The 14,418-nt window shown below is 50.4% G+C and overlaps 1 protein-coding gene across 1 annotated transcript in view; it reads left to right on the top strand.

The window, feature by feature from the left end:
- MDGA2 (MAM domain containing glycosylphosphatidylinositol anchor 2) overlaps positions 1-14,418 on the top strand; it is a 713,433-nt gene that overhangs the window by 218,762 nt on the left and 480,253 nt on the right. Inside the window, exon 2 of the mRNA XM_060261373.1 lies at positions 5,476-5,615. Within this exon, the coding sequence (XP_060117356.1) occupies positions 5,476-5,615 (140 nt within the window). The remainder of the gene's footprint in view (positions 1-5,475; positions 5,616-14,418) is intronic.

Below are 14,418 nucleotides of genomic sequence, written 5' to 3'. Positions count from 1 at the left end.
ACACCAGACACCCTGTGAGGTAGATGAAGATACTGGATTTATATCCCGCCCTCCACTCCAAAGAGTCTCAGAGCGGCTCACAATCTCCTTTACCTCCCCCCGCCCCACAACAGGCACCCTGTGAGGTATATGGAGATATTGGATTTATATCCCGCCCTCCACTCCAAAGAGTCTCAGAGCGGCTCACAATCTCCTTTACCTCCCCCCCCCCCCACAACAGGCACCCTGTGAGGTATATGGAGATATTGGATTTATATCCCGCCCTCCACTCCGAAGGGTCCCAGATCGGCTCACAATCTCCTTTCCCTTCCTCCCCCCCCCCCAACAGACACCCTGTCAGGTAGATGAAGATATTGGTTTTATATCCCGCCCTCCACTCCGAAGAGTCTCAGAGCGGCTCACAATCTCCTTCCCCTTCCTCCCCCACAACAGACACCCTGTGAGGTAGATGAAGATATTGGATTTATATCCCGCCCTCCACTCTGAAGAGTCTCAGAGTGGCTCACAATCTCCTTTCCCTTCCCCACAACAGACACCCTGTGAGGTGGGTGGGGCTGAGAGGGCTCTCACAGCAGCTGCCCTTTCAAGGACAACCTCTGCCAGAGCTCTGGCTGACCCAAGGCCATTCCAGCAGGTGCAAGTGGAGGAGTGGGGAATCAAACCCGGTTCTCCCAGTTAAGAGTCCGCACACTTAACCACTGCACCAAACTGGATTAGTTGAGCAAACTTTCCGCTTCTGGGCACCTTGGACTGCACCTATGATAAAAGAAGGACAGCACTTGAAAGACTGACAAAAAAATTGTCCAGAGCAAACTTTCGCATGTCAGATTCGATCTCGGATTCAAGGATTCTAATTCCACTGGATTGTTCCTAGATCCAGTGGGGTTAGCTGGATTAGTTCTGTTGCTGCAAAACAGTAAAGCGTCCAGTAGCACCATACGTTCCCAGTCTGGTGTAGTGGTTAAGTGCACGGGTTCTTATCTGGGAGAACCGGTTTTGATTCCCCACTCCTCCACTTGCAGCTGCTGGAATGGCCCTGGGTCAGCCATAGCTCTTGTAGGAGTTGTCCTTGAAAGGGCAGCTTCTGTCAGAGCTTTCTCAGCCCCACCCATTTCACAGGGTATCTGTTGTGGGGGGAGAAGATATAGGAGATTGTAAGCCCCTCTGAGTCTCTGATTCAGAGAGAAGGGCAGGGTATAAATCTGTACTCTTTTTCTTGCCATACGTTGGAAGCACCATATCTGGCCATATGTTTGAAGCTCAGCAATGTCGATTCTTGGCTGGAAGACCACCAAGGAAGGCTCTGAAGAGGCAGCCAATGCCAAAACACCTCTGCTCCTCACTTGCCTGGAGAGCCCCTTGCAGGGGTTGGCAAAAGTCACCGGCGACGTGACGGCTCTTTACACACCTGCATTTCATTTCACTGTTGTTTACCTTGTAAGCTGCCTGGAGTTCCTAAAAGGTAGAAAGGTGACTAAGAAATGCCTTAAATCGCTCACTCCATCAATAGTGGTGCGTGCAGCGCAGTTGACTTTTTGCAGCTGTGCAGAGTTCAATCCCAATGGAAGCTGGGTTCAGGTAGCCAGCTCGAGGTTGACTCAGCCTTCCATCCTTCTGAAGTCGGTAAAATGAGTCCCCAGATTGCTGGGGGGGAGTGTAGATGACTGGGGAAGGCAATGGCAAACCACCCCTTAAAAAGTCTGCCATGAAAACGTTGTGAAAGCAACGTCACCCCAGAGTCGGAAACGACTAGTGCTTGCACAGGGGACCTTTCCTTTCCTTTTCCTTTCCCCCTGTAGACAGGGCCCCGTGGCACAGAGCGTTAAAGCTGTAGTACTGCAGTCCTAAGCTCTGCTGACGACCTGAGTTCGATCCCCAGCAGAAGCTGGGTTTTCAGGTAGCCAGCTCAAGGTTGACTCAGCCTTCCTTCCTTCCGAGGTCGGTCAAATGAGTCCCCAGCTTGCTGGGGGGAAAGTGTAAAAGGCTGGGGAAGGCAATGGCAAACCACCCCGTAAAAAGTCTGCTGTGAAAACGTGATGTGACGTCACCCCAGAGTCAGAAACGACCGGTGCTTGCACAGGGGACTACCTTGACCTTTATTCCGAGCCTGCCCAATTGACTTCTGCTCCCCCCATCCTCGCAGCGTAACCGTTCTGCTCAGCAGTCGTCTCTTTAAGTAGACAATTAGATCAATTCCAAATCCTATGAATCAGTCACCAATAAATGCCATGGTTTAACAAACACATACCCCTTCCGTGTTCGTCTGAGTAGCCCCCTGTGACACCAATGGCTGCCAGCCAGTTTGAATTGGCAGCGTCTTTGCATCTCCTTAGTTTTTGTGGAAACTGACGGGGGGGTCGTGGCTGAGAGAAAGAAAGACGGCAGCACATGGAAGGCCCCAGCTTCCATCCCAGGCGTTCCCGGTTAAAAGGATCAGGTAGGCGGGGGAGACGAAAAACCTCCAACTGCCAGTCTGAGCAGATCAACAGAAGCTGTATATATATATATATATATATATATATGGAGAAAGTAGAGAAAGAAGTACTTTTCTCCCTTTCTCAAAATACAAGAACTCGTGGGCATTCGATGAAATTACTGAGCAGACAGGTTAAAATGGATAAAATGGATAAAAGGATTAACATGTGGAATTCACTGCCACTGCAGTACTGCAGTCCTAAGCTCTGCTCATGACCTGAGTTCGGTCCCCGGCGGAAGCTGGGTTTTCAGGTAGCTGGCTCGAGGTTGACTCAGCCTTCCATCCTTCCGAGGTTGGTCAAATGAGTCCCCAGCTTGCTGGGGGGGAAGTGTAGATGACTGGGGAAGGCAATGGCAAATCATCCCATAAAAAGTCTGCTGTGAAAACAACGTTACCACAGAGTCAGAAACGACTGGTGCTTGCACAGGGGACCTTTCTGTTCCTTTTCCATTAGATAAAGAGCCCTGTGGCACAGAGTGTTAAAGCTGCAGTCCTGCAGTCCTAAGCTCTGCTCACGACCTGAGTTTGATCCCCGGTGGAAGCTGGGTTCAGGTAGCCGGCTCGAGGTTGACTCAGCCTTCCATCCTTCCGAGGTCGGTCATATGAGTCCCCAGCTTGCTGGGGGGGGAAGCGTAGATGACTGGGGAAGGCAATGGCAAACCACCCCGTTAAAAGTCTGCCGTGAAAACGTCGTGAAAGCAACGTCACCCCCAGATTCGGAGACGACTGGTGCTTGCACAGGGGACCTTTCCTTTTCCCTTCCCTTTTCTCTAATGGCAAACTAGAATGATGTGTATATGTGTGTTACATGTTAAAAAGTAAATTAGGTTGACAGGAAAACCCTCTGAGAAAGAAATGTCCTCATTTTAACCCAGACTCGGTAGGGATAGAGTAATTAACAGACATTTATTCCCCCATTCTGACATTGTTACTGTTGGGCTGCAATCACACACCCTAAATAATGCTCTTCCAAGCCACTTCCAAGACACCTCCCAACTGGGTTTGGATGGTTCACCAATAAAATCCAGTTGAAAAGTGCATTGAAAGTGAACTGGCAGTATTTAGGGTGTGCGATTGCAGCCTTTTATCTTTTTCCCACGCAATTGCTATCCAGACCGAATGTTCTTTCAATTTGTTAAGTGTCACTATTTTGCCATTGGATTCTAACTTTATACCACTTTGCATTCTTAACCACCGCCTACCTGCTATAAATCGCTCTGCTCCCTGTGCCCCATTCCATCGTCTGATGAAGTCCATATGCATAGCGAAAGCTGCCATTCTGAATAAAACTTCGTTGGTCTTAAAGGTGCTATTGAACTCCTACTTTAATCCCATACAGAGAACAGGTAGAAGAAGAAGAAGATATTGGATTTATATCCCGCCCTCCACTCCGAAGAGTCTCAGAGCGGCTCACAATCTCCTTTCCCTTCCTCCCCCACAACAGACACCCTGTGAGGTAGATGAAGATATTGGATTTATATCCCGCCCTCCACTCCGAAGAGTCTCAGAGCGGCTCACATTCTCCTTTCCCTTCCTCCCCACAATAGACACCCTGTGAGGTAGATGAAGATATTGGATTTATATCCCGCCCTCCACTCCGAAGAGTCTCAGAGCGCTCACAGCCTCCTTTCCCTTCCTCCCCACAACAGACACCCTGTGGGGCGGGTGGGGCTGGAGAGGGCTCTCACAGCAGCTGCCCTTTCAAGGACAACTTCTGCCAGAGCTATGGCTGACCCAAGGCCATTCCAGCAGGTTCAAGTGGAGGAGTGGGGAATCAAACCCGGTTCTCCCAGATAAGAGTCCGCACACTTAACCACTACACCAAACTGGCTGTATAGAAAGCAGGGTGGACTAACCCCTGAGTTCTGTGTGTGTGTTTATGGGGGGGATTGTATCCATGCGGCCTTCTCCTCACATGGCCTTGTTCCTCCCACCTCAATCCCAAAGGGTGATTAACGTGTGGAATTCACTGCCACAGGAGGTGGTGGCAGCGACAAGCATAGCCAGCTTCAAGAGGGGATTGGATAAACAGATGGAACAGAGGTCCAGCAGTGGCTACTAGCCACAGCAAAGTACAGATGGGACTCTCTGTCTGGGGGAAGGGATGCTCTGCATTCTTGGTGCTTGGGGGACACAGTGGGAGGGCATCTAGTGTCCTAGCCCCATTGATGGACTTCCTGGTGGCACCTGGTTTTTCTGGCCACTGTGTGACACAGAACGTTGGACTGGAGGGGCCGCTGCCCTGATCCAACATGGCTTCTCTCATCTTCTTATGTCTGTGGCAGTGATGCTTTATATTCTTGGTGCTTGGGGGGGGGCAACAATAGGAGGGCTTCTAGTGTCCTGGTCCCACTGGTGGACCTCCTGATGGCGCTGGGAGGGCGGGTTGCCACTGTGTGACACAGAGTGTTGGACTGGAAGGGCCATTGGCCTTATCCAACATGGCTTCTCTTATGTTCTTATGTGACACAGAGTGTTGGACTGGATGGGCCACTGGCCTGCTCCAACATGGCTTCTCTTATGTTCTTATGTTTGGGGCAGGGAAGCTTTGTATTCTTGGTGCTTGCACGGCAACAGTAGGAGGACTTCTAGTGTCCTGGCCCCACTGATAGACCTCCTGATGGCACCTGGGGTTTTTTGGCCACAGAGTGTTGGACTGGATGGGCCATTGGCCTGATCCAACATGGCTTCTCTTACATTCTCATATTCTTGGTGCTTGTGGGGAGCAACAGTGGGAGGGCTTCTAGTGTCCTGGCCCCGCTGGCGGACCTCCTGATGGCACCTGGGTTTTTTGGCCTTTGTGTGACACAGAGCGTTGGATTGGATGGGCCATTGGCCTGATCCAACATGGCTTCTCTTATGTTCTTATCCCTGATCACCAATAAACCATGTCTGTGAAGTGTCTTCCGCAAACATGCCAGCTTGGAGAGATGGGGGACGGGGAGCCCATGGACGGGAGCTCTTATCTAATGACCTTTTCTTTCTGGTTGGTTTGGCAGCCCCGCCCACGGTGAGGATCATCCACTCAGGCCTGGCCTGCAACATTGAGGAGGAGCGCTACTCGGAGCGAGTGTACACGATCCGCGAAGGAGAGACGCTGGAGCTGACGTGCCTGGTGACCGGCCACCCGCGGCCACAGGTGAGCCTCCTGCTGTGGTGGGCGTGGCCCACAACCCCCTCCCCTCCAAGGGACCTTAGCGTCTCTCCAGGTAGAAGACAGACCTGGCTCATGGGAGCTCCTGCTCACATCTGGAGATGTGGTTGGCTGTCTTTGTTACCTCTACCTTCGGAGGCAGCAAACCTCTGGATCCCAGGGCCAGGAGGCAACATCTGGGGAAGGCTTCTGTGCCTTGTTTCTTGTCCTCCCTTTGGGGTATCTGGTTGGCCACTATATGAGACAGGATGCTGGAGTAAATGGACCACTTGTCTGATCCAGTGGGGTTCCTCTCATGATCTTATGAAAGATTTGTCCTCTGTACCCTGTTGCTGGCCATCCAGAGGAACTGGTTGACCACTATGAGAGAGAGGATGCTGGACTAGAGGGACATCTGATATGGTTCATCAGTGCTTTTCTGATGTTCTTCTCAGGGGAAGGCCTCAGCCTCTCTGCCATGTTGTTTTCCCTCCAGAGGAACTGGTTGGCCACTGTGTGAGACAGGAGGCTGGACTAGATGGTCCCTCACTGGTCTGATCCAGCAGGGCTCTTCTGATGTTCTTCTCAGGGGAAGGCCTCAGCCTCTCTGCTCTGTGGTTGGCCCTCCAGAGGAACTGGTTGGCCACTGTGTGAGACAGGAGGCTGGACTAGATGGACCCTCCCTGGTCTGATCCAGGAGGGCTCTTCTGGTGTTCTTCTCAGGGGAAGGCTTCAGCCTCTCTGCCTTGTTGTTGGCCCTCCAGAGGAACTGGTTGGCCACTGTGTGAGACAGGAGGCTGGACTAGATGGACCCTCACTGGTCTGACCCAGCAGGGCTCTTCTGATATTCTTATGAAGGCCTCAGACTCTCTGCCATGTTGTTGGCCATCCAGAGGAACTGGCTGGCCACTGTGTGAGACAGGAGGCTGGACTAGATGGACCCTCACTGATCTTATCCAGCAGGGCTCTTCTGATGTTCTTCTCAGGGGAAGGCCTCGGCCTCTCTGCCTTGTTGTTGGCCCTCCAGAGGAACTGGTTGGCCACTGTGTGAGACAGGAGGCTGGACTAGATGGACCCTCACTGGTCTGACCCAGCAGGGCTCTTCTGATGTTCTTATGAAGGCCTCAGCCTCTCTGCCATGTTGTTGGCCATCCAGAGGAACTGGCTGGCCACTGTGTGAGACAGGAGGCTGGACTAGATGGACCCTCACTGATCTTATCCAGCAGGGCTCTTCTGATGTTCTTCTCAGGGGAAGGCCTCGGCCTCTCTGCCTTGTTGTTGGCCCTCCAGAGGAACTGGTTGGCCACTGTGTGAGACAGGAGGCTGGACTAGATGGACCCTCACTGGTCTGACCCAGCAGGGCTCTTCTGATGTTCTTATGAAGGCCTCAGCCTCTCTGCCATGTTGTTGGCACTTCAGAGGAACTGGCTGGCCACTGTGTGAGACAGGAGGCTGGACTAGATGGACCCTCACTGGTCTTAGCCGGAATGAGCACACAAGATCTACGCGATGTGCCCCATGCCAACTCCGTGGTGTGAGACGGTTCTCTGGCTCCTCTGCCTGAGAAGCCCCTGTGTTACAACCCGTGTTCCCTCTAGGCTGTTAGTGTGAGCTAGCTCAGTTTTTTAGCCTCCGGCTCACACATTTTTGTCTTCGCTCAGGAAAAACGGCCCCAGGACAAGCTAATTTATGCTGCAGCTCACTACTCTTAATGCTAGCAGCTCACAAAGTAGATTTGTTTTTTGTTTTTCTCACAAGACTCCACAGCTTAGAGGGAGTATCGGTTGCAGCACAAACACTTCTTGGGCCACTTTTCAGCTGACGGCCTGACTCCAAACTGAAGAGACACTTGGGCTTTAGGGATACCAACTCTGGCCTGGAGAAAAGCTCTGGAGATTTGGGGGTGGAGCTTGGGGGAGAACCTCAGCAGCACATGACCCTATATACTCCGCCCTCAAAAGCAGATGTTTTCTCCAGGGGAACTGATCTCTATAGTATGAAAATCATCTATAGTATGAAACTCAAAATAGCCGCCCAGAGCCTGCCTCGGCGGGGAGGGCGGGGTATAAATAAAAACTGGAGAGCCAGTTTGGTGTAGTGGTTAAGTGCACAGACTCTTATCTAGGAGAACCGGGTTTGATTCCCAACTTCTCCACTTGCACCTATTGGAATGGCCTTGGGTCAGCCATCGCTCTAGCAGACGTTGTCCTTGAACAGGCAGCTGCTGTGAGAGCCCCCTCCAGCCCCACCCACCTCACAGGGTGTCTGTTGTGGGGGAGGAAGGGAAAGGAGATTGTGAGCCACTCTAAGACTCTGAGATTCAGAGTATAGGGCGGGATATAAATCCAATATCTTCATCTACCTCACAGGGTGTCTGTTGTGCGGGAGGAAGGGAAAGGAGATTGTGAGCCGTTCTGAGACTCTTCAGAGTGGAGGGCGGGATATAAATCCAATTTCTTCATCTACCTCACAGGGTGTCTGTTGTGGGGGAGGAAGGGAAAGGAGATTGTGAGCCGCTCTGAGACTCTTCGGAGTGGAGGGCGGGATATAAATCCAATATCTTCATCTACCTCACAGGGTGTCTGTTGTGGGGGAGGAAGGGAAAGGAGATTGTGAGCTGCTCTGAGACTCTTCGGAGTGGAGGGCGGGATATAAATCCAATATCTTCATCTACCTCACAGGGTGTCTGTTGTGCGGGAGGAAGGGAAAGGAGATTGTGAGCCGCTCGGAGACTCTTTGGAGGGAAGGGCGGGATAGAAATCCAATTATCTAGGTATCTCCAGGCCACACCTGCTGGTGGGCGACTTTGCCACAATGGAGGCAGGCACTGTCACCAACCAACCCCCTTTTGCGCCAGCCGAGGTCCCTTCCGGACTCACCCCCCTCTCTTTTGGTAGAACTGTACAGAGCTCAGGCAACATGTATCTCTCAGGTTCCACTCTTTTGAAAGAGAATAATCTCTCTGATCAACCTTGTTTGGCACAGTGGTTAAGTGTAGAGCCAGCTTGGTGTAGTCGTTAAGTGGGCGGGCTCTTATCTGGGAGAGCCGGGTTTGATTCCCCGCTCCTCCACTTGCACCTGCTGGAATGGCCTTGGGTCAGCCGTAGCTCTCGCAGGAGTTGTCTTTGAAAAGGCAGCTTCTGTCAGAGCTCTCTCAGCCCCACCCACCTCACAGGGTGTCTGTTGTAGAGGAAGACAATAAAGGAGATTGCAAGCTGCTCTGAGACTCTGGTTCAGAGGGAAGAGTGGGGTGTATGGAGGGCGGGATATAAATCCAATATCTTTTGCATCGCCCCCCCCCCCCCCCCCCCCCCGACGGCTTGCTGGAGTGAAGCCTTGATCCTTTTGGAGTTTAGTGCCATTTTGAAATCTTACTGGAGATTTCAAATCTTATTGAAATCTTTCTGTCCCATTTGTCCGTTGGGAATTCTGTGTGCAGTCTTTGGACGCCTTGAAAAAGAATCTCGTGGGTTTTGCAGCTTTTTATTAGTTATTTAATTATTTTAGTAAATTTCTATCCAGCCCGTTCCCCGTAGGACTCAGGGCAGAGTACGAAATATGATAAAACAATAAAATACAATAAAAACATTTTCTCAACAGACAACTCGACAGCACTCTGAAAACTTTACCATATCATCATATATTGCCCAGCCTAGCCATCTCACATCATGATATCTCATAGAGATGGCAGATATTATTCAATTTTATGTGTTTTAACAAGTTATTAACAACACATGGTTACAATATTTAATTATCATTTTCTTATACTAAACCATATGATATTTCACCCCCCCTCCCTCCAATATTGACTTCCCCGAAGTTATACATTTGCATTTAATTCTAAAGGTACCACTAATCTATCAGAATATAATACTTTTGATTAATACTAAAAAATTGTCCAGTGTCTTTTTACGTTGCACTCTTTCTCCATATATCCTTTGAATTTCTTCCACTCCTTTTTGAATAAGTCTAAATCATAGTTTCTTAAAGTTTTAGTTAATTTGTCCATCTCACTCCACGATAAAACTTTCACAATCCAATCCCATTTCTCTGGTATTGTTCCTTGCTTCCAACGCTGCGCATACAATGTCCTAGCAGCTGAGAGCAAGTACCAAATTAAAGTCCTGTCTTCCTTTGGAAATTTTTCTAATTGTAATCCAAGCAAAAAAGTCTGTGCAGTTTTCTTGAAGTTGTAACCCAAAATTTTGGAGATTTATTATTCAATTTTATAGCACAGGTGACAGTGCTGATAGGGGAGCACAGCCAGATCAAGAGGAGACGGCCGCAGCTTCCGCTAAAAGCCTGGCGGAACAGCTCTGTTCTACAGGCCCTACGGAAGGCTAACAAGCCAGGTAGGGCCTGGATCTCAATAGGGAGCTGATTCCACCAGGTTGGGGCCAGAACTGAAAAAGCCCTGGCCCTAGTTGAGGCGAGGCGGGAGTCTCTTGGGCGGGGGGCGGCCAACAGATGTTGGGAGGTGGAACGTAACGACCTCCTGGACATATATGGAAAGAGATGGTCCCGCAGGTATGTTGGTCCCAGGCTGCAAATTATGGATGCGTCAGAAACATTTGGATATTTTTTTTCTGAGCTTTTGCCTTCGGTTGAGAGATGTGGTTGGAGCACCCTGGGCTAGAAGAGGATTCGAAGCAGGAATAATCCAGTCGACCTCCCGTTCACTGAGTCTCCTTTGATGGAACTGTTTGATGGAACTGTGAAACTTTTGGGGAATTGTTATTGCTATTTAGTCTTCTGTTGAGCATATTTGTATGATGTTGTTTCAGTACATTCTTAGTTATGTTCTTAGTTATTGAGAGCCAGTTGGGTGTAGTGGTTAAGTGCGTGGACTCTTACGTGGGAGAACCGGGTTTGATTCCCCCCTCCTCCATTTGCACCTGCTGGAATGGCCTTGGGTCAGCCAGAGCTCTCTTATCTGGGAGAACCGGGTGTGATTCCCCACTCCTCCACTTGCAGCTGCTGGAATGGCCTTGGGTCAGCCAGAGCTCTCGCAGGAGTTGTCCTTGAAAGGGCAGCTTCTGGGAGAGCCCTCTCAGCCCCACCCACCTCACAGGGTGTCTGTTGTGTGTATGGGGGGGGGGGAGATATAGGAGATTTGAAGTTGCTCTGAGTCTCTGATTCAGAGAGAAGGGCGGGGTATAAATCTGTAGTCTTCTCCTTCTTATTTGGTCACCATTACTTCAGTTGTGCTGTCTTTATCCAGAGCCCGCCTCAGCGGGGAGGGCGGGATATAAATGGAATTAAATAAATGACTAAGTACAAGTGACCTCTCTCCCTTTACCAGCAACAGGTACAAGGCAAGTCCAGGGCTTTTTCTTGTAGCAGGAGCTCCTTTGCATATTAGGCCACACACCCCTGATGTAGCCAATCCGCTGAGAGGTTACAGCAGGCCCTTTTCGAAGAGCTCTGTAAGTCCTTAGAGGATTGGCTACATCAGGGGTGGGTGGTCTAATATGCAAAGGAGCTCCTGCTACAAGAAAAGCCCTGGGCTAGCCTGTCTTCTTGGGATCGTCCCATTTACAGCTAGAGTCCCCAGTAGGGATGCCAATCCCCAGGTGGGGGCAGGGGATCCCCCGGTTTGGAGGCCCTCCTCCCTGCTTCAGGGTCATCAGAAAGCAGGGGGGATGGGGAATGTCTGCTGGGAGCTCTTTTATTCCCTAGGGAGATTTATTCCCATAGAAAAATAATAGAGAATTGATCCATGGATATCTGGGGCTCTGGGGGGAATGTGTTTTGAGGTAGAGGCCCCAAATTTTCAGTATAGCATCTAGTGCCTCCCCCCAAAATACCCCCCAAGTTTCAAAAAGATTGCACCAGGGGGTCAAATTCTATGAGCCCCAAAAGAAGGTGCCCGTATCCTTCATTATTTCTTATGGAAGGAAGGCATTGAAAAGGTGTGCTGTCCCTTTAAATGTGACGGCCAGAACTCCCTTTGGAGTTCAATGATGCTTGTCACAGCCTTGATCTTGGCTCCACCCCAAATGTCTCCTGGCTCCACCCCCAAAGTCTCCTGGCTCCATCCCCAAAGTCCCCAGATATTTCTTAAATTGGACTTGGCAACCCTAGTCTGCAGTGTTTTTAAGCCCGTGGACACTTTTGGTATTTGACAGAGGGGTATAGGCGGGGCCATAAAATGGCCACCGAGAGAGGAGGGATCCCTGCAGAGCCACGCCCACATACACAGGGGTAGGGCTGTTTTTGAACAGGAACACACAGGAACGCAGTTCTGGCTGGCTTGGTGCCGGGGGTGTGTGGCCTAAGGTGCAAATAAGTTCTTGCTGGGCTTTTTCTCTTTAAAAAAGCTCTGGGGGAAAGTGTGGTGATGTCAGGGGGTGTGGCCTGGTACGCAAATAAGTTCCGGCTGGGCTTTGTTTACAAAAAAAGCCCTGCACAGGGAGGAACCCTCACTGCAGGGCAGAAGACAAACGACTTTAAAAGAATGTGTGGGGGGTGGGAAGAAGAGCAGTCGAGTGAAACAAACACAGCGGTGGGAGCCACTGCCCAACAAATCAGGTCTCCAAGGGGCAATCCTAAGCCCTTCCCCCACCCACTTTCTGGGGTGGGGGGAGACCCTTGGTGGGCACCAGAAAGAAAGGTGTCAGTGCGCGCCATCGAGCGAGCTGCAAGCATAGATAGCTTCATGAGGGGATTGGATGAACCTATGGAGCAGAGCTCCATATCGTGGCTATTAGCCGCAGGGTATTGATGGAACTCGCTGTCTGGAGCAGCGAGGCTCTGTGTTCTTGGTGCTTGGTGAGGCAACTGTGGGAGGGCTTTTAGTGTCCTGGCCCCACTGTTAGTCCTCCTGAGGGCACCTGGGTTTTTTGGGCACTGTGTGACATGGAGTGTTGAACTGGATGGGCCATTGGCCTGATCCAACATGGCTTCTCTTATGTTCTTATGTGACACAGAGTGTTGAACTGGATGGGCCTTTGGCCTGATCCAACATGGCTTCTCTTATGTTCTTATGTGACAGAGTGTGGGACTGGAGCCAGTTTGGTGTAGTGGTTAAGTACGTGGACTCTTATCTGGGAGAACCGGGTTTGATTCCCCACTCCTCCACCTGCACCTGCTGGAATGGCCTTGGGTCAGCCATAGCTCTGGCAGAGGTTGTCCTTGAAAGGGCAGCTGCTGTGAGAGCCCTCCTAGCTCCACCCACCTCACAGGGTGTCTGTTGTGGGGGGAGAAGATATAGAGATTGTAAGCCGCTCTGAGTCTCTGATTCAGAGAGAAGGGCGGGGTATAAATCTGCAGTCTTCTTCTTCTTCTTCTTCTTATGGAGCAGAGGTTAATCATTGCCTATTAGCCACAGTATATTGGTGGAACTCTCTGTCTAGGGCAGTGATGCTCTGTATACTTGGTGCTTGGGGGGAGGGGCACCGTGGGAGGGCTTCAAGAGTCCTGGCCCCACTGATGGACCTCCTGATGACCCCTGGATTTTGGCCACGGTGTGACACAGAGTGTTATACTGGATAGGCCATTGGTCTGATCCAAGATGTCTTCTCTTATGATCTTATGTCTGGGGCAGTGATGCTCTGTATTCTTGGTGCTTGCGGGGGGGGGGCACAGTGGGAGGGCTTCCAGTGTCCTGACCCCACTGATGGACCTCCTAATGGCACCTGGGTTTTTTGGCCACTGTGTGGCAAAGAGTGTTGGACAGGATGGGCCATTGGTCTGATCCGGCATGACTTCTCTTATGTTCTTATGTCTGGGGCAGTGATGCTATGTATTCATGGTGCTTGGGGGGCAACTGTGTGAGGGCTTCTAGTGTCCTGGCCCCAGTGATGGACCTCCTGATGGCACCTGGTTTTTTTGGCCACTGTGTGACACAGAGTGTTGAACTGGATGGGCCATTGGCCTGATCCGACATGTCTTATCTTATGTTCTTAGCCACAGTGTGTGTGAGTGTGTGTGTGTGTGTGTGTGTGTGTGTATATATATGTATATATATATATATATATATATATATATATATATATATATATATATATATATATATATATATATATATATATATATATCTGGCTGCTGTGTGACACAGAATGTTGGACTGGATGGGCCATTGGCCTGATCTAACATGGCTTCTCTTATGTTCTTATGTTCTTATGACACAGTGTTGGACTGGATGGGCCATTGATCTGATCCAACATGGCTTCTCTTATGTTCTTATGTGACACCGAGTGTTGGACTGGATGGGCCATTGGCCTGATCCAACATGGCTTCTCTTATGTTCTTAAAATCCATGAGAAGCTATTAGCCACAGCGTATTGATGGAACACTCTTTCTGGGGCAGTGATGCTCTGTATTCTTGGTACTTGGAGGGGGCCAACAGTGGAAGGGCTTCTAGTGCCTTGGACCCACTTATGGACCTCATTATGGCACCTGTTTTTTTTTTTTTTTTTTGTTGGCCACTGTGTGTCACAGAGTGTTGGACTGCATGGGCCATTGGCCTGATCCAATGTGGCTTCTCTTATGTTCTTATGTGACACAGAGTGTTGGACTGGAGGGGCCATTGGCCTGATCCAACATGGCTTCCTTTATGTTCTAATGTTCTTATGAGCCTTTGGACATCTTATTGGGGACCCTGATGAAGGGTGAGAGAGAGAAGTGCTCATTGCAGACCTCTCCGGAAGGATTCTGGCCTGGTCTCTTTGCATGCCGGGAACATTGATGCTGGAAAGCTTTCAGATATCAGAACCACCCTTGGGCAGCCTCAGGAGGGGTTTCACGGCCTGCCTTCCGCTCAGCTTGTTGCTGGATCTCAGAGTGCGTCTTCCTTGACCGGGAGGGG

This window comes from Heteronotia binoei, chromosome 21, assembly GCF_032191835.1.
Source record: "Heteronotia binoei isolate CCM8104 ecotype False Entrance Well chromosome 21, APGP_CSIRO_Hbin_v1, whole genome shotgun sequence".
NCBI classification, from domain to species: domain Eukaryota; kingdom Metazoa; phylum Chordata; class Lepidosauria; order Squamata; family Gekkonidae; genus Heteronotia; species Heteronotia binoei.
Note: the sequence above shows the minus strand (reverse complement) of the source record. Positions and strands in the feature narration are given on the sequence as shown.